The 19,530-nt window shown below is 40.9% G+C and overlaps 1 protein-coding gene across 2 annotated transcripts; it reads right to left on the bottom strand.

Annotated features, from left to right (window-relative positions):
* Positions 1-33: 33 nt before the first annotated feature.
* On the bottom strand, positions 34-18,156 carry LRRC31 (leucine rich repeat containing 31). 2 transcript variants are annotated; one of them, XM_087725277.1, is made up of 9 exons: positions 17,807-18,156; positions 14,135-14,257; positions 11,096-11,263; positions 9,277-9,444; positions 5,679-5,846; positions 4,344-4,511; positions 3,606-3,773; positions 2,564-2,731; positions 37-826 (listed from the first exon to the last, which is right to left on the bottom strand). In XM_087725277.1, exons 1-9 carry the CDS (start codon positions 17,925-17,927, stop codon positions 528-530), a joined length of 1,551 nt encoding a protein of 516 aa, XP_087581403.1. In that variant the 5' UTR covers positions 17,928-18,156; the 3' UTR covers positions 37-527. The 2 variants fall into 2 exon arrangements, with proteins under 2 accessions (XP_087581404.1, XP_087581403.1); XM_087725278.1 differs by lacking the exon at positions 5,679-5,846 and having other exon boundaries at positions 34-826.
* Between the last annotated feature and the right edge of the window lie 1,374 nt (positions 18,157-19,530).

Here is a 19,530-nt window from a genome sequence, read left to right as displayed (position 1 = left end):
TTTTTTTTTTAAAAAAAAGCCTGTTTATCTTTAGAGGTAAATAAGTGTTTTTTTTTTTTGTAACTGGTCAAAAAACATTCCAGGTGGTTGGGGTGGGAAGCCTGAAGAGAGGTTGAATTGACTATCCAATCCATCAATAGGTGGGGACTAGATATTAGATGTCTAATATCTAATCTGAAATCTTCAAGTAAGTGTATAACCATGGTGGCCACATGACCATGGAAATTGTCTTCAGACAATGCTGGCTTCCTCAGTCAAGAAATGGATGGCCATCCTTCTCCTTGAGTTGGACACAACTGACTGAGAAACCTTTATCTTAGATATTAGATGTGGTTATCCACCTTTCTTCTCCAACCTTTTGGCTGTCTGAAAATTGAAATCCACAAATCTTAAATATGCCAAGTCTGGAGACCCCCTGCTGCAGCACTTTAGGTAAATTTGGAGAAAACAGGTACTAATCCACCAACTAACCATTTACATGCTACTCCAAAATTTTAGCCTCCCTATTAAAGGTTGCAATGGACATTTCATTTCTTATTCAGCCTGAAATCTTCAAGTAGCTTTTGCTGAGCTGCAGAAAGGAGCCAACCATTTAGTTCTAGGTCTGTGAACAGAGGTATCTGAGATAGGACATCCAACAGCTTCCCAAGCCATTCCCCACAGCCACGCCGGGATGAAGGATGACAGCTAATATCCAGTTCAGAAAGTTGCCCGAGAGCAGATAGGCTTATGCAGAAGGTCTCCCATCCTTGGTCTGAAATACTGTTGTTATAGCTGAGGTCCAGGTTCTTTAGTTGGGCCAAAAGCCCATCCTGGATGATCAAAGCTGAAAGAAACAATCAAAGAAATTAGGGGCAACAAAGATGATTAGAAGACTGGAGGCTAAAACATATGAAGAACTGTTGCAGGAACTGGGAATATCTAGTTTAATGAAAAGAAGGACTAGGGGAGACATGATAGCAGTGTTCCAATATCTCAGGGGTTGCCACAAAGAAGAGGGAGTCAAACTATTCTCCAAAGCACCTGAAGGTAGAACAAGAAGCAATGGGTGGAAACTAATCAAGGAGAGAAGCAACTTAGAACTAAGGAGAAATTTCCTGACAGTTAGAACAATTAATCAGTGGAACAGCTTGCCTCCAGAAGATGTGAATGCCTCAACACTGGAAGTTTTAAAGAAGATGTTAGATAGCCATTTGTCTGAAATAGTGTAGGGTTTCCTGCCTAGGCAGTGGGTCGAACTAGAAGATCTCCAAGGTCCCTTCCAACTCTATTTTATTTTATTCTAAATATAGATAAAGAGTTTAAAAACATACAAGGTGTAATCTCAGGTTGGATTTTGCACATGACTTTTATTAAGCTAATCTATTTCATATTACAAGGATAAAATTGAGAGGGGAGACTCATGTGAGCTCTTGTACATTGCTGTTGCTATAGAACTTTTTCCCAATCATGGAGTTACCACTGAAGAAGCCCTAACCATTTGTAATACAATTCCTGTGTGCTTCATGCACAAAAGCTAAACATAAAGATTCTGGGTCTGTGATGGGGAACCTATGGCACACTGTCACAGATGGCGCGTGGAGCCATATTTGCCAGGACGGCAGCCCTCAGCTCCGGCGCATGTGATTTCCAGCCTTCCGAAGGGCTGGGGGGGGGGCATTTTCACCCTCCCCGGCCTTTAGGAAAACTTCTGGAACCTGGGGAGAGCGAAAAACAGGCCCAACGAGTCATTCCTGAACTTCTGGTTGATCCATTGGGTCTGTTTTTTGCCCTCCTCAGGCTCCGGAGGCTAAGGCAGGCAAAAACTCCCCCCCCCCCTGCACAGAGGGAGGGTATTGCACATGCACAGGTGGGTTGGTCACACACGCGCGCAATAGTGCACGCACGCCCAAATTTGGCATGCCTTTAGAAAAAAGTCACTGTACTAGGCCTATTACGTTTTCTTTCCTTCCAAGAATGCCATGGTCTCTTTTTCTAATTCTTTTTATTCTCTCCTTTTCTGCATTTTTGCTTCCTCCCTTCTTTATTCCCTATTGGATTTATTGGCTTTTTATGTTCTTTTTAAAACTTTTTATACCGTTTATAATAATTACCTGCTCTCTTGTTGTCAGTGGCTGCCATTTTTAGTTCTTTAGTTCCCTCTCATGACTAAAACTATTGACAGTTGGCTCCAAGCATCAATCTTCAATAACAAACTTATGCACTGCAATGTCTCTTTTGACTAAAGACTTTTTACTAGCTTTCAAAGTAATCCCCATCTTCCTAAACTAAATCTAGAAAACCTCAGAGTCATTTTTGTGTTGCTTATTCTAATGTTAATCCTTTTATTTTGACTCTTTATCATTGCTACTAGGAGTTCTGGGAACCAGTTTAGAAGACACTAGGTAGGGAAAGATTGTTGCTAAGGATTAGTTCACAATAAAAAGGGAGCCATTTGACACTATCCTTCTGACGATGTTTAGGAGATATGTTATATACCCAATGAACAAACCAAAAGTGAAATGTAGTTTTTACAGAACAGATGTGGAGGAATGGAATGGGATGGATACAATCCTGTACCTACCCAAATCAATCATGTCTTGATCCACCAAGCTGCAGCTGCTCACCCTTAACATTTGGATCTTGGAATCAGGGTCGAAAGCTTTCAGAATCAGCTTCAAGTTCCCACCAACACATTTATTCCAAGAAAGATCTAGTAGCTTCAGTTCAGGAAGATGAGAGGCAGCGTCAGCTGAAAAGATTAGCAATAACCCTTTGTATATTCTCAATGAAAGGCAGCCTTATGCATCCAACTGAGATTTCATCTAAATATATATCGAACTGATTTTCCAACATTTTATTCTTCCTGAACCTTCTTTTATTACAACTAAGGAACAAAGCTCTGTTCGGGTAGTCCAGGGATGTCAAACTCGCGTTGTCACCTTGTCATCACATGACGTATCGCGACTTTTTCCCCCTTCACTAAAACGGGTTTGGTCGTGGCCAGCATGTAGTGCATCCAGCCCTCGGGCCATAAGTTTGGCACCCCTGAGGTAGTCCTTGACTTGCAACCAGTTGTTCAGCAACTGGTTTAAAATCATGTTGTACCTGGAACATGGAAGTTATGAGACAGTTCTGAAATTCCAACGGTCAACCCCCCCCCGATCACATGACCACACTTTGGCATTCAGCAACATGGCTGCATTTCTGTCCATTTGCAGCATAACACAGTCATCTGATCACATTTTATGATGGTTTTAGATTTTAGAAATGTACAAATGGACTAAGAGCCCAAAATTTTTTAAATAAGACTTGGAAATGAATCATAAAGAATCCTTCCCAAAAGATTTTCTTTTGAATTTTAAAAATTGGACATTAGAAGGAATTAAAAGGAAGAAAGATTATGATTAAAGAAGAACACTCAAACATGACTTCATTTTACAGAACAAAGCAAAATATTTTAACACTGGATATACTGAAGAATATCTTTTAATAATGCACCAGAAATCAATTTTAAGAGTGTCTGCCTCTATAGGCAGACTATATATGGAAGAAGAACAAATTCTTCCAGAAAGAGGAGGAGGAGGACACAAGGAGTCAAAGACAGAATTTTAATGCGTTCTTACCTAGAGACAGAAATGAATCATGTTGCAAGGCACAATTGCTGAGTAGCACAGATGTCAGTTTTGGTAAAAATCTGAGTCTGCTAAGAAGATGATAGGTGGATATCCCTGCATTTGTATTTGAGGATAAATTCAGCTCCCGAAGATTTGACAAAAGAGGTATTATCTGGGCTGAAACAAAAGGTAACAAATACTAAAACCAAAAACACTTTATTTTGAATTCATTAATAGAAAACCAGCTCAATGTATTGACCTGTAAGTCTTTCATCTACTCTTTGCTTCCCATATTTGCTTGAACACAACATTTATAAATTCTTTGAAAAATTAAATAATAGAAACAGCTTAAAATTAGAAGAAATGGAGCAATATCAATCTTAGGAGATAATGCTACTTGACCATCATAGCCAATATTGAAGAAAGCACTCACTTGAAGAGTGCCGTGTGTTGAAGTAATGATCTCATTGTGTTAAAATATATTTGACAACACATTAATGATGATTTAATTGACTAGACTGGAATATTTATCTCACTTAACCGAATAGACAAATCTATTTCTCTGCTGTAATTTTCAATAATGGCCCTGCTCTCAGCTACTTCTGCACTGAGGTATAAATTGCTTGAATTGATTTGTTAAAAGCCTGGGAGAATTGATGATTCCATTTTTGCATGGGTGATAAGCACTGCTTCTCCCTGTTAAATGATTTTACAATTCATTATAAGTCATTTCCACATATTTCTTACATAAAACCAACATGTCCTTTTCTGTAATACAACACTGGTGAAGATTCAGGATTTCAAGGTTACTTAAATTGGCCAAATGACCAGCCAAAGACTGGAAAACTCCTCCAATCAATTTATTGCACGATACATCTAATATTCTCAATTCCGATAAATATTGGAAAGCAGCATCTGAAATAGGAAAGTTTTTTACTAATTATATACTTTCTAACCATTACATGTACATTACATATTCATTTGTACAATAGATGTCATATTTCATCTATAAGGATGGGGTTCAAGGATGTACACAATACTATAAAACGATTAACATAATATAATAATGCTGAATTTACAAAGCCAAAATTATAAAAGCTGTTTAACTGATTGTTCATCATATTCACTAATTTATGACATTTTTCCTTTGTCAGAAATGTGGCTAAAGCACAATCTAACAATTTTGATTAGTTCAGAATTAACATTTGAACCGATGAATTCCTTAAATTATCAAATTTTAGTTTCAATATTTTGTCTATAAAAGTTCTAACTTACTACACTAAAAGGTTAAGTACATTTTAAATATTCTTAAGCAAAAGCATCTCACTCAGGTTTCAAAATGCTGAATTTAGCAAGGTGATGCTTAAGATCAGTAACTTAGCTAAGGTAAAATTGAAGGTAACGACTCCCTTTGCACTTATGTAATTCTAGTAATTCTCGACTCTAGCGGGCGGTGCTCATCTCCGTTTCTAAGCTGAAGAGCCAGCGCTGTCCGAAGATGTCTCCATGGTCATGTGGCCGTCATGACTAAATGCTGAAAGCGCACAGAATGCTGTTACCTTCCCACCAAAGAGATCCCTATTTTTCTACTTGCATTTTTCCATGCTTTCGAACTGCTAGGTTGGCAGAAGCAGGGACAAGTAACGGGAGCTCATTCTGTTAGGTGGCACTAGGGATTTGAACCACCAAACTGCCAGCCTTTCTGATCAACAAGCTCAGCATCTTAGCCACTGAGCCACCGGCTCAAGTTAGCTAAACAATCATTTTAAAAAATGGAAATCTGAAAATGTCTAAAATGAAAAACTAAATTCAATTTATGAACAATTCAGTTTTAATTACAGCAATGGAGCAACTCTATCTTCTAGCTTAATGGGTTAGAAATCTAACTTTGTTAATCCTCCTTCAAATGGAAAGACTATATAGGGGCTTAAGTCAAAATGTGACTTCAAGCCCTAACTTTTTGTGCTTTGAGCATACTAACCTTCATCACCTCCCTCAACATATAGCTTTCAATCCCCATCCAAAAAAGAAATTTACTTGTGAAAAAAAAAATCTCAGTTCCCAATCAACACCAGTATTTACCTAAAGAATGGAAGCCACCTTGTTCTAATCCACATGCGTTCAGATTTAATACTTGCAACCTTGAGACAAACCGTAATTCCTGAGCAATATTTTTAAGGCTACATCCCAACTTTACATTGATTGACAAGTCCAGAATTTTGAGGCTGGGAATTCTACTTAGAAGCTCAGCTGAAAATAAGACAGATGCAGAGTAGTTAAGAACACTGGAAGACACGCTAGCAGACAGTTGCAAAGGTTTTTTTTTTTTTTTAGAGTTTACTGCTTAGGAAATCACCCCAAACATTTCTGAACTATGATCGCTAAAGAAATATCACAGAGACATTTTAATAAAGTCTTGCAATGGATTCCAAATGTCTGAGAAAGTACATCTAGAATATTGAAACAAGAATTCTCTCTTGATCATTTGTGGCTAACATCTGAGATCTGGGCTAGACAATCTCTAGATCTGCCCAGCAGTACATTCTCAAAATTCAGGAACAAATCACCAAATATCATTTATAGCTACAAATGAAGGAAATAAAATCTTTGATAGGTTCAGATAGGTCATCTTAATAAGAAACCCCATAGGAAAAGCATCAGAAATAATTTGTTCTACTTGGTTTATATGCTGCTTCAATCCTAAAGATTCTGAGTCCTTGTAAATAACACAGATCAAATTTAAAATTTAAATATAAAAGGTAAGTCTTAAATATAAATGGAGATAACACCATTACAGCAGTTAGATCTTCACATGCGCCATTTGCAGGTACCCTAATATTATTGATATGAATTCTAGGGAACAGACACTTCTATTATTGGATAAATCATTCCTATCCACCATGTTGATTCTTTCATGATGTAGAATAAACACCAGATCAAAATTCCCACCTCCCTTTCTACAGCTATAGTATTACATCTAAAAGGGATTAAGGCTAAAATAACCAATGGGCCCTCCTTTTAGGACATGTTAATTATCTACAGTATTTCCAATGGTTTTGAGAAGTTCTGGGACATATAAATATGGATATAGACATAGATATTGTAAACTATGGCGTTGTTCATGTTTCTCTCCCTGATTTTCCCAGCTTTTGTTTTACTTTTGTCAGTTAATTTTTTTTAAAGTTTGCTGAAGTTCAATAATTAAATATCAAGCTATATTTTTGCTAGCTGAACTAAGTGCTGTTTGTGCTTGCTCTAATTGGGAAATAGATATAGTCGTATATACTGGATGCATCCTATATGCAAATTAAACTGGAAGTTATCAGCAATAATTTTCCAATACACATAACCAGCCTTGCTGTGTCCCAATTCTTCTGACTTCCAGGATAAAATGGACCAAGACTTCTCTATACATTGTCTTTCCACACCAGTCTAACTCTGGCTCCATGCACAGTATAATGCACACAATAGAAGCAGGGATGATATAATCTATAAGTGGAAACTGTAATAGGTAGTGAAAGCAACCTTGGGAGACAGGAGGAAGAGCCACTACATAAGCAACAGTCTGACAAGAGAAATCTGAGTCTAAATGAGGGAGTCTCAGAAGGGATGAGAGTGTCTCAGAAGAGACCCTCCCTAGTTCTCTGCAACGTAAAGGCAGGAAGGAAGCACTTTCAGACTTGCAAGATACTATTGCTATAACTAGGGGTGGGATTCAGCCGGTTCGGACTGGTTCAATCGGATGTTAATTTTAATCTGCTTCGCTGAACCGGTAGTTTCAAGGACTGGCTGACCCACCCCACCCCTCCCTTCCCCTCCAAGGAGTCTCCAAGTGGCCCGTTTTGGATGCAAGGTAAGTGCAGAGCCCACACAGAGGCTCTGGGAGGGTGAAAATGGGCTTACCGGAAGTACCAGAAGTCCAAAAACAAGCCTGTTTCCAGCCTCCGGAGGGCCTCTGGAGCCTGAGGAAGGACATTTTGCCTTCCGGGAGGCTTGAAGAAAGCCTCCAGAGCCTAGGGTGGGTGAAAACACCCCCCCCTCACCACCATGGTGCAGGAAGCTGACTAGGACACGCCTCCATGGACACGCCCACCCAGCAACCAGGCAGAGAACTGGTTGGTAAAATTTTTCCTACAACAAAGGTAGTGTTTAGTCCTCATGGTTTTTGGTTTATGGTTTTATTGGGATTTATATGCCGCCCTTTTCCCTGAGGGGACTCAGGGCGGCTTACAACCACAGGGGGGGGGGTGCAAGGTCAAAAACAAAACAATATGTGCACAAAGAAAAAATAATAAAACACAACTTTCATTCAGCAATCAAACACTCGGGCGGGTAATTGGAAACCTATCCCCAGGCCTGCTGGGAGAGCCAGATCTTGAGGGCTGCGCGGAAGGTCTGGATAGTGGTGAGGGTACGGATCTCCATGGGGAGCTCGTTCCACAGGGTTGGGGCAGCAACAGAAAAGGCTCTCCTCCGTGTGGTCGCCAGTCGACATTGACTGGCAGATGGAATTCGGAGGAGGCCCAGTCTGTGCGATCTGATTGGTCGATTTAGGGAGGTAATCGGCAGAAGGCGGTCTCTCAAGTACCCAGATCCACTACCATGGAGTGCTTTAAAGATGGTCATCAGTATCCTGAAGCGCACCCGGAGACCAACAGGTAGCCAGTGCAGCTCGCGGAGGACAGGTGTAACGTGGGCGAACCGCGGTGCGCCCACTATCACTCGCGCGGCTGCATTTTGGACTAGCTGTAGTCGCCGGATGCACTTCAGGGGCAACCCCATGTAGAGCCCATTGCAGTATTCCAGTCTAGAGATCACAAGGGCTCGAGTGACTGTTGTGAGAGCCCCCCGGTCTAGGTAGGGCCGCAACTGGCGGACCAGGCGAACCTGGGCAAATGCCCCCCTGGTCACAGCTGACAGCTGGTGATCAAAAGTCAGCTGTGGGTCCAGGAGGACTCCTAAGTTGCGGACCCTGTCTGAGGGGTATAAAATTTGACCCCCCAGCCTAAGCGTTGGTGTATTAGCCAAATTATTGGGGGGGAAACACAACAGCCACTCGGTCTTATCCGGGTTGAGTACCAGTTTGTTAGCACTCATCCAGTTCCTAACGGCCTCCAAACCCTGGTTCATCACGTCCACCGCTTCATTGAGTTGGCACGGGGCGGACAGATACAATTGCGTATCGTCCGCATATTGATGGTATTTTATCCCGTGCCTCCGAATGATCTCGCCCAGCGGTTTCATGTATATGTTAAATAGTAGGGGGGATAGGACCGAACCCTGAGGTACCCCACATGTTAGGGGCCTCAGGGACGATCTCTGCCCCCCGACCAACACCGACTGCGACCTGTCCGAGAGGTAGGAGGAGAACCACCGCAGAACAGTGCCTCCCACTCCCACCTCCCGCAGTCGTCGCAGAAGGATACCATGGTCGATGGTATCGAAAGCCGCTGAGAGGTCAAGGAGAACCAGGATGGACGCATAGCCTCCATCTCTGGCCCTCCAGAGATCATCGGTCAATGCGACCAAAGCGGTCGCATTTGATTTTGGTTTCCTGTCTGGACCATTTAGAAGAGCTGGAAAAATCACGAGTTCATTCAATAAGACATTTAGTTTGAAGAATAAGCTGATACAGTGAACACTCCAAAGATGTTAGCATCTCTCTGCCACAGAATCTTACCTAGAGATTTGCCATCTTCCTGAGTAAGACAGCAATCTGTTACTTTTAATGTATGGAGTTTAGAGCCTTTGAGGATTTTGGAGGTTAGAAGGGAAAGGCTTCCCCCAATGCCAGGATTCCATGATAAATCCAGTATTTCAAGGTGAGAAATTCCTTCTAGTGCTTCTCCTGTAAAATAATAATAATAATAATAAATCATTTGGGATTCCTGGTGAGGTTTCAGATATTGAACTGAATATGCAAAAAAAAAAAAATCACACAAAACTATTGAACATTTCAGTCATTGATAGAGGTGGGGTGAGTGAATCTGTAAATTTCCCTCAAATGTTTTGCTGTTCTTTATTTCCGTAGTAGCTTGAGAATGGATTTGAACTAATTTGTACTATTGCGTCTATTTTTGCATCCTTCTTTACACATTCTAATCAAATGCCATTTAGAATCATACTTTCCTGAATATATAACATTGCTGTGCCATTACGTTCAGGAATATATGCATTTTTGTCTTTCTTTTTACATAGGTTTCAATGTAAAGTATAATATGTATAGGGGTATATTGGGGAAATGCCTTTCAATATTGAGACAACAATCTTAATTTTGAAGGATAATTGAGTTTCTTTTGATAGGTATTGGCTCAAAAATGCCAAATTAGAGGATCAAATATGAACAGAGTAAATTTCTCTGCCCTCAGTAATCACTGCAGCAGCTTTTAGTTATTGTTTTCTATCACGCAGGGCAGGGGTGGGTTGCGGCAATCACTACTCATGAGCGCTTCGTGCGCACATGCTTGATGCGCGCTGTGTGTGCGTGCACAGTGCAATAAAAATTGCTATGCGCAGAAGCAAAACACAAGATGGTGGCGCCATAGGCGCCGCCCAGAGAACTGGTTTGGGGCCGTGGCAGGCCTGGGTCACTGCCGGTTCCAGCGGCTCAGGTCGCCAAACCACTACCAGTTCGGCCAAACCAGTAGGAACCCACCACTGATGCAGGGAACAAAAAGAGCTTCTTCCTAGAAGGCAAGCCTTCCCTTCCCCTCGGGGCCTGACTGGTTCATGGAGAGATGGAAAGAGCGGAATTTAGACTTCCGGTCAGATCCAGTATCTTCCCCTGCTTTAGCATCAGGAAGGGGCCAGGTATATGCTAGAGATAATTCAAAGAATCAGCAGTGTGATTGTGATACATAGGAACAATTATGCATAAGATATATATTTTGAGAACGACCCTCAAGCAGTGTTGTATTAACTCTTAAACAGACTAAGCACGTGCTTAGGGCGCCAGGCTCAAAGGGGGCACCACTAAATTGAGAAAGAAAGAAAGGAAAACCAATTATGTATCACAATCACACTGTGGGTTCTAGGCCAACCCTCATCTGAAGACATAACAAACAATCCTCTCTGATTAGTGGGACCAAACACTGGGCCCATCCTCTCTGTGTTCCTTAATCATGGTCAGTGATTCTCCTTCATAGTGGGAATCTGATCAACCACTAATTCCTATTAACACAAACTAGATTATGAAATGGACCCTCAACCGTATGTTTTAAGTTCTGGCCCAAAGGTGCCTTTTTTAAAAATAGAAAAATTTTATTCTTAGACAGACATAAACAAACAAGACATAAAACATAAAACCATATTTCATTATATACAGTGTGTCATTTGATTACAAGGTATTAACATAATAAATAAATTTTAAAAAAAAGAATCAGCGGGTCTAGATTTTGCAATTTCACCCTAATGATATGTCTTTGGTGTCATCAATCAATCTCTTTAATAACATAGTCAATTGGGATGACGTATTGGGTTCTACTACTGCTAAACGATACCTAAACATGCCACATCCTTGGTTGTGAGCCTGCAGCTGTTCAGCTGGAGGATTTTCAGCTCTTGCAGATGTTTGAACTGAAGGGCCAGAGGTTCTAGTGCTCCTCCTATGAAGTCATTCCAGGAAAGATCAATCTCTTCCAAATCCGGCAGCAGTGATATTACAGTAGCTAAAAGACAGCCAAGCAGCAGAGAAAGATTGCTGACACACAACAAGGCTAGAATGTGAATAAATGTTATTATTTCTCTTAAATCCAATTCCTGCCTCCAAGTTTATTAGTTTATAGCAATAGCAGTAGACTTATATACCGCTTCATAGGCCTTTCAGGCCTCTCTAAGCGGTTTACAGAGAGTCAGCATATTGCCCCCAACAATCTGGGTCCTCATTTTACCCACCTCGGAAGGATGGAAGGCTGAGTCAACCCTGAGCCGGTGAGATTTGAACCGCTGACCTGCTGATCTAGCAGTAGCCTGCAGTGCTGCATTTAACCACTGCGCCACCTTGGCTCTTAACTTTATGACTAACATTAAGACACACCATTGTAATCTACGTCTCTTCTACTGTATATCGCCTTACATGTATATGTGCTTCTCTTTAAAACTTTTGCTGGTTCTTTATTCCCTGTTTAGATGAAAGAGCAATGTCACAACTAACCAAAGTGAAATAGGCTGTGAGAACAGCCCTTGGCTATATTTTCACACAATGATTCACACATAAGTGCTATGATGTAGCACTAAGAAAACAAGTCTGATGGAGCCTTGAGCATATATATTTTCCTGAGGTTTTTTTTCCCTTCTCCTCTTCAGCCACAAGAAGATGGAAAGCTTTACAGTACGTTTCTAATTAATGCCATTTAATGTCACAAACCACAGACAGCTCTAACTATATCTTGCTCAAAGAAGCCAGCTTTGTAAATGGTAAATTAAAAATGACTTTAAAAAAAATTAAACAGTCAATAGCAATCTCAAATTGCTTGTAACACAATAATACTAAAAATTATAATAAGTAGATCATATTTCTTTCTCAACAGCATTAAAAAAGAAGCAGAGAGAGAAAAATGTGAAAACCTAGCCTTCCATTGTGGGAAGTTATCATCCAGCCCTCTCCCAGAAAAATGAAATATCCTAGGAAATATTGAAAAGGCAGATTATTTCTCGGTGTTAAAATAAAGAAACATGTTTTAAAAGACAGAATAGCTGCCTGTAGCTTCCTGCCCATCCCCACTTTGTTAATGTGCCATTAAGAAGGCCAACCTAGTCCACTTTACATAATAAAGACTTCTCCACTCCAGCTACAGGAAAGCATGATAATATTGGCTCCATCTGACCACATGGCATCTGAGAACTCAACCACACCTGGATTCAAAACACAGCCCAGAGTTGCCCCTGCATGGTCCTTTGGGAGTCTGACAACCAATCAGAATACATTTCTTACACAGGGACAGGAAACAGAGGGGTGGGACTGAACAGGTTATAAAAAGCCTAGCAAGCCCCTCCCTCAGCCCTTCTCTTCTTCTCCACCAACATTGGTGTTCAGGACTCAAGCCATGTGGTCCTGTCCACCAATAAACCATCTTTCCAAGCAGCCTCCATGTCTCCAGTGTCTTTTTCCCCACTTGGAGCCGAACCCAGAAGGACATTTCTTTCATCACCACCAATTTCCATAATGTAAACTACTATCTATTCTTTTGTGGAAATGCATCAGTTAAATGAATGAATGGCAATTCCTCGCAACAGGTCTATTGCAGCAAAATAAATAAATAAATAAACAATCTAAATCAGGGATGTCAAACTCAAGGCCCGGGGGGGGGGCTGCATCCGGCCCACGGGGTGCTTATAGTTGGCCCATGGGCTCATCTTTGAAACAGTGAAAGACCGGCCCCCAGTGCCTCTGCCAGTGAAAACTGAGCTCAGGAGGACCACGGGCAGCCTATCCTGGCTCTGTTTTTGGCTGTGATGGCTTCTGCCAGTGAAAATCTGGATACTTGAGAGACCGCCTTCTGCCAATTACCTCCCTGCGACCAATAAGATCACACAGATTGGGCCTCCTCCGTATTCCATCGGCCAGCCAGTGTCGGCTGGCAACTACAAGGAGGAGGGCCTTCTCAGTAGTCGCCCCGACCCTTTGGAACGAACTCCCCGTGGAGATTCGTACCCTCACCACCGTCCAGGCCTTCCGCGCAGCCTTGAAGAACTGGCTAGCCCGTCAGGCCTGGGGATGAAGATAGTTGCCCCCCCCCGAATGATGAATGCATGTTGGTTACTGCTTTTATTATATGTGTCTTTGTTATTGTCTGTATCTCCCCTTCCCCGATTTTATGTGAGCCGCCCTGAGTCCCCTCAGGGAAAAGGGCGGCCTACAAATTTCAATAAAATCACTAAAAAAAAAAAAAAATCACTAAAAAATGGAGCCCGGGCAGAGCCCCCCTGAGCTCCATTTTTGCTGGCAGAGGGCTGCAGGAGGCTGTCGTGGCCAAAAATGGAGCCTTGATGAGTGACATCGAGCTGACCATGCCCACCCTGGCCATGCCTCCAGCCATGCCCCCCCCATCCCCTGAGGTCAAACCCAACACTGATGCAGCCCTCAGTGAAATCGAGTTTGACACCCCTGGTCTTAAGGAACCTTAAAGATGAGCAGATATTATGTGGGATAAATTTCTGTGGATGGAATTCATTAAATGCATTGGCGCTTGGTGGAAAGGAGGAATTGAAAAATTGAAAAGCCCATACAGCAAAGTCCATACACCAAGAAATAGCAGCCTGCTGTCGGGAGAAATTCTGGGAGTTGAAGTCCACAGATCTTAAAGTTGCTGACCGTTTTAAATTATTAAAAATGGTTTTCAGGAAAGGGCTTGAAGTAATAAAGGGGATTGGCTGGAAAGTTAAAGAGAAAGAAAATTCCACGTAAGAAGAGCAGAATGAGATATTCCAAATTTTACAAATATTATATACAAAGTGGATTCTTGAAGGGAAATAATTGAGAAAATAATGGATTTGTGTATGTATGTGTGTGAAAAGAAATATCACAAAAGTATACCCACTCAGCTCCATTATATCCACTGCATTCAAGGAACAATTGTTTAAATCCAAATTCTTGTCAGAGGGCAATCTGCCCATTTTTTTCCAGAACTGCTGAACTCTCCAATGACATGACATTGTTTCTGCTGGAGAAATAGAAATTAGCAAGTTATCTGGTGAACAAACAAACCAGGAATGTACCATTTCAGCATCTACCAACAGAGCCATGACAGGCAGTATGAACCAACTAACCCTCTTCGTGAGGCCTCTAATTTGAAAAATACAAAGATATCCTTGTCGAATGTAGCTGGTGAAAATGATCTGATTTCGCCAACTACGAATAAGAAAGACATCAGGCTGGGGACTTGGAGGCTGTGAGTTCCAGTTCTGCCTTAGGCACAGAAGCCAGGTGGGTGGTACACTTTCCCTAGAGAACTAGGTAGAAGAAAGCCATGGGAGATCATTTCTAAAACAATTGCCAAGGAAACAGCGGAAAATTGTCCAGGAAGTCCAGAGGAATCAAAACGGACATAAATGGCACGACATGTACCTTAGTTAATACACACATATAGTCAGACAAGTTTATGGAGTGTAAATGTTGACACAATTTTCTGACTCATTTTAGTGCCTTTGGAAAAATGTGTTTGCCAAATATATCAAAGTAAATTTGGTCAGATTGCTGGGGCTGCTGGGGGTTCGCAGAGGTTCAGGGGAGCCTCTAGCTAAGATTCTGTGCGGTTCGGAGAACCCACAAATCCCACTCCTGGCTGTCTCTTCCCACCCCACCCTGCCCCTCCCAGGAGTCTTTACACTGAGTGTTTTGAATGCAGGTAAGTGAAGAGCAGGCACGGAGGCTCAGGGAGGGCAAAAACGGCCCTACCAGAAGCCAGAAACGAGCCTTCAGAGAGCATCCGGAGCCTGGGGAGGTCGTTTTTGTCCTCCCGGAGGCTCAAAAAAAAAAAGCATCCAGAGCCCAGGGAAGGCAAAAGCGCCCCTCCCCGGCCTTGGTGCAGGAGGCCAACTAGGCCACGCCTACCATGGCCACGCCCACCCAGCAACTGGGCAGAGAACCCCTTGCTAACATTTTTGAAGCGCACCCCTGTGTGCAATGTGTGAATTATTACAAAACCCATATTTTTTCCTTGGGGGGAAAAAAAGCTTAAATGTTAGGTTGTGGGGCTTCTTTGGGTCAGGCTTGGAAGCCATCATGTGTGTGTGTGTGGGGGGGGGGGGGTTGAGCCTCAAGCCTGCCAAATATTCAAACATAGTTACTATGGGAAACTGGGAGGGGGGCTGGTATGGAGCTTGGGAGATGTGTAGCCATAATAACATTCCTTCTCAGAAAGTCAAGGTCACCTCATTCCTGCACCTGGATAGATGTGGATGAGAGGAATCTTCATCCATGGCAGTAACTGATTGGACCATTTGATGGAGTTGTGGGTGTTGGGGCAGGGTCTTTAATTTTCAACTGGGTGGGGGAAACCTGGAAGCTTTCAGATTTGGGTTTTCACAGATGTGCCAACATGGCTCTTCTAATAAATTGGTGTTTTGGGGAACTTCTTGCCTCGAGCTATTATTTCATAGATGCTATTTGGAACCCTCACACTCTGAGCTTTTTTTCTATTTACAAATGTTTCATTATCCACGAATCTTGGAGTATTTGTTGTTAACATGGAGTGAAATAAGTAGCAATAGCAATAGCAGTAGACTTATATACCGCTTCATAGGCCTTTCAGGCCTCTCTAAGCGGTTTACAGAGAGTCAGCATATTGCCCCCAACAACAATCTGGGTCCTCATTTTACCCACCTCGGAAGGATGGAAGGCTGAGTCAACCCTGAGCCGGTGAGATTTGAACCGCTGACCTGCTGATCTAGCAGTAGCCTGCAGTGCTGCTTTTAACCACTGCGCCACCTTGGTTATTGGGTGTTATTATCTGGTCCTAGTTTGCTGATCTCATGCCATCACTTGCTTAAGTAGGTATTGGTTAATAGTCGTATGATAAAGAGAGAATCTGTTGTGATCTACTTTGTTCTCATCTTTGTCTAACTCTGACCTCATGCTATTTCTTGTGAATGGTCCATAGCTTTCCCAGATAAGCAAGAGATGGCATCATACAAGCACAACCAGAACCAACATCATTATTGGTTATTAGGCTTATCTCTTTGAAGTCATTTTCTAAACTGCAATTTGCACATACAACATTTGAGATCTAAATGGCTTTGGCTAAGATTATCATCAGTTTTAAACTGTTCTTCTCAGTCTACTTAAATTGGACGCAATGTCCTTTTAATTCACTGAGAGAATTTCTAATACATTCAGTGGAACTTCATTTACACTCTTAAGAAATTGCACACTTCAGTTGAGTGACAGTATATAGCTATATGCGTGAACTTCATAGAAGCGTGGCAATTTGAATTTATAGTACTTACATTCAGCCACAGCAATATATGAGTTAGGATTGAGTTTATTTGGAATGGAACAATTAGATACATTCATTCTTATTGGTGCAAATGTGTTTGCAGTCAATTTTCAAAGGAGACAAACCAAAATGTTTAGCCCAGTAGTCCCAAAGGTTTTCAAAAGGCTTTCTTTTTCCCCCCTTGAAGGCATTTCACTTCTCATACAAGAAGCATCTTCAGTTCTGGCTGAATGAACCAGTTTATATTCCTTAGCAGTCACCTGGTTTTTAGCTCTCTGAAGGTCAGTCATTAGCTGTTTGAAAATCATTGAGGCCACTTGGAGGTTTATCTGCACCCATGTTACTTGAATTAGAGGGCAAATGGGTATGGAACCTTTTTGGGACTGCTGAAAGAACTATATATTGTAGACAAGGAATAAGTGGTGTTGTATTCCTCTCCCTCTATTGAGAGAGGGCTATTCAATTTTAATTTAAATGGCCTCTCACCTCTTTTAATGTCCCTACAACAACCATTGGACCTATCAACTGTTGATTATTTTAAGCTATCTCACCTAATCTTAAAATACACTTTTTAAGACATAAGAAGAAATACAGTTCCGTGTTGGTCACATTCTGGTAATGTCTTCAATGGGAACTGGAATAAAGACCTAAGCAATAGGTCAAGACAGCTTACTTGCCCTCATCCAGATATAGGTGTCCATGGGACAGGGAAAATATTCACAGTCATGTCCTCTTGCAAATGCAGCATGTTATGGTAAAGTTGTATGATGATGCACACATCACCCTTTGGCATCATCACGGTTTGCTATGGATGCCCCTGAATGCAAATTACGTAGTGAAATCTACCTACGTGAAACAATTAGCCTATGCTTGAACAGAAGTTGAAAAGGCAGCAAATAAATTTTGTTCTGTGTATAAGCTGGGTGGAAGAAAAAAATTCCAGTAGAAATCTGAGCAAAATAGGAATTTGTTAAACATTAATAAAAGCATTTATGCTTAGCCCGCTCTCTCTCCTCCTTCCCTCTCTCTCTGATCTTTTTAGATCTTTTTAAACTCTAGCTCTAGATATGATAGCTTTAGTCTAGAAGCACTATCAGCTGTATGTGACCTCTTAGATAAACATTGTGCAATCATTGTAACTTGCAATCTTCTCATCTCCCACCAGAAACAGAGTTCATATGCACAAATATAACAAAAATAAGACATATTTTAAAGGGGTTTTTCCTTTTAAAATTGAACAACTTCACATAACACAATTTAAATCAAGCAACTTACCTTTGTCATCCATTGTAAAATTGTTTTCTGACTTGTAAATCAGCCTTGGCAATGGATTCTTGATCATTTTAACTGCTTCACTTTGTTTAGTTCTTCTTGAACTATTTCCGCTGTTAAACATAACTTTCCTGAAAAAAATGGGAAAATTTGGGAGAATGATGCCAAACTATTGCTAGTCTAAAAATCTGTGGCAGAGTTCAAAAACTTAGAGATGCTGCTCCAAGCAGATTTTTTTCTCAATTGGTTTTGTTTTCTGTTCCCCCAAATTTTGCCTGAGGTTTAGTAAATAGTTTTGCTTAGATATTTTATTAAATACTCTACTGTCCCTTCCTTCCTTCCTTCCTTCCCTCCCTCCCTCCTTCCTTCCCTTCTTTTCTGAAGTTTCAAAATTAAAAGGAGAATAATTTTGTAGACTTTGATACCACAGTCTCCTACATGTGACACATTGCTGGTGTTGTGTTTGTTTTCCAAGGGTTGAGTCAATCTATAGCTCAAATTACAATACTTCAAGAACAAGTTCAGTGTGTTCTCTAACCTTTCGTTCCCTCTAGTTTTAAGGATAAATTGATGCACTTTGAGAAAATTGTGGCAACAAATAGCTAAAAAATAATATCATAACTAAAAGGAAGTGATCTCAGAAAAAAATATCTGCTATTTATTCAGTGTATTTAATTTTAAAAGATCTTTGCAGACTTCATTGTGTCTGCATTTACTCTTTTATTGAGCAAATGATTGTTATTTTCATTTTATAGATTTGAAACCAAACCTAAGAAATTAGTGCCTTGTCCAAAAGTAAAGATAACCCTGGCTAAATGATCGATTGATTCTTTTATTTATTTCTTTAATTCAATTTGGATGCTTCCTGACTCTTGCCCATTTTTTGAACGACATTCAATTCCAAACTACAATGCATCAATGGAAAGAGGATAAATCTCAGAAAAATTATTTAGGTCCACAGTATAATATTATTCAGTCACAGGACAGAATAGGAACCAAATAGCAACGTATCAAATTACTGATGAGTTTAATTTCAGAAAAGCCAAATGGGCAAGGTACTAAGGAAAGGCTTACGCTACAAATCTTTGGGTTAATATTTTACATTTCCTGAATAATCGTTTTGTTATTGTCATTGCCTCAAAGATGGCTAACCCTGCACTATGAGTGTGTAGGAGTTAGCATATTGCAGTCTGCCACAAAGACAGGTGTTGTTTGGGTAAATACAGCAATCTATCAAGGATGTGAGCACTAAATGTGATAAAAACGTTTCTAAAATCATGCCATTGTAAACTGACAGGTTGGGTAAACACTGACAAATACTTTATTTGGTTTGCAAATTCCCAATATAGGTTTGATCACTTCCCACCCATCAGAATCCCTCAGAGTACATTATGGAATACGAGCATTAAAATCCTTCTACTGTAAATTCCAATAATTTCAAGCCAAATGTACTTTGGTGGCAGAATTCTGTTCCAGATAGGAGAAATAAGTAGCAACAGAGAAGGCATCACTGACTGGTATCATAAGATTCCATTATTTTTCTGAAGAGACTTGGAGCACAACGACCCTGCCTGATTTTATACGACAGGCAAAGACAACTGGGATGGATGATCCCATAAATTGCAAGCCCTAAGCCATGAATCTTTCTTTAACTGCACCCAGAAATCAACTGATATCCAGCGCAGCTCATAAAGTAAAATCTATGAAGATTCTCAATCATCCAGGTC

Source organism: Thamnophis sirtalis, unplaced genomic scaffold, assembly GCF_051295495.1.
Source record: "Thamnophis sirtalis isolate CommonGarterSnake01/CBP01778 unplaced genomic scaffold, rThaSir2_p1.2 scaffold_11, whole genome shotgun sequence".
Classification (NCBI taxonomy): Eukaryota; Metazoa; Chordata; class Lepidosauria; order Squamata; family Natricidae; genus Thamnophis; species Thamnophis sirtalis.
This window is presented reverse-complemented; position numbering and strand designations above follow the sequence as displayed.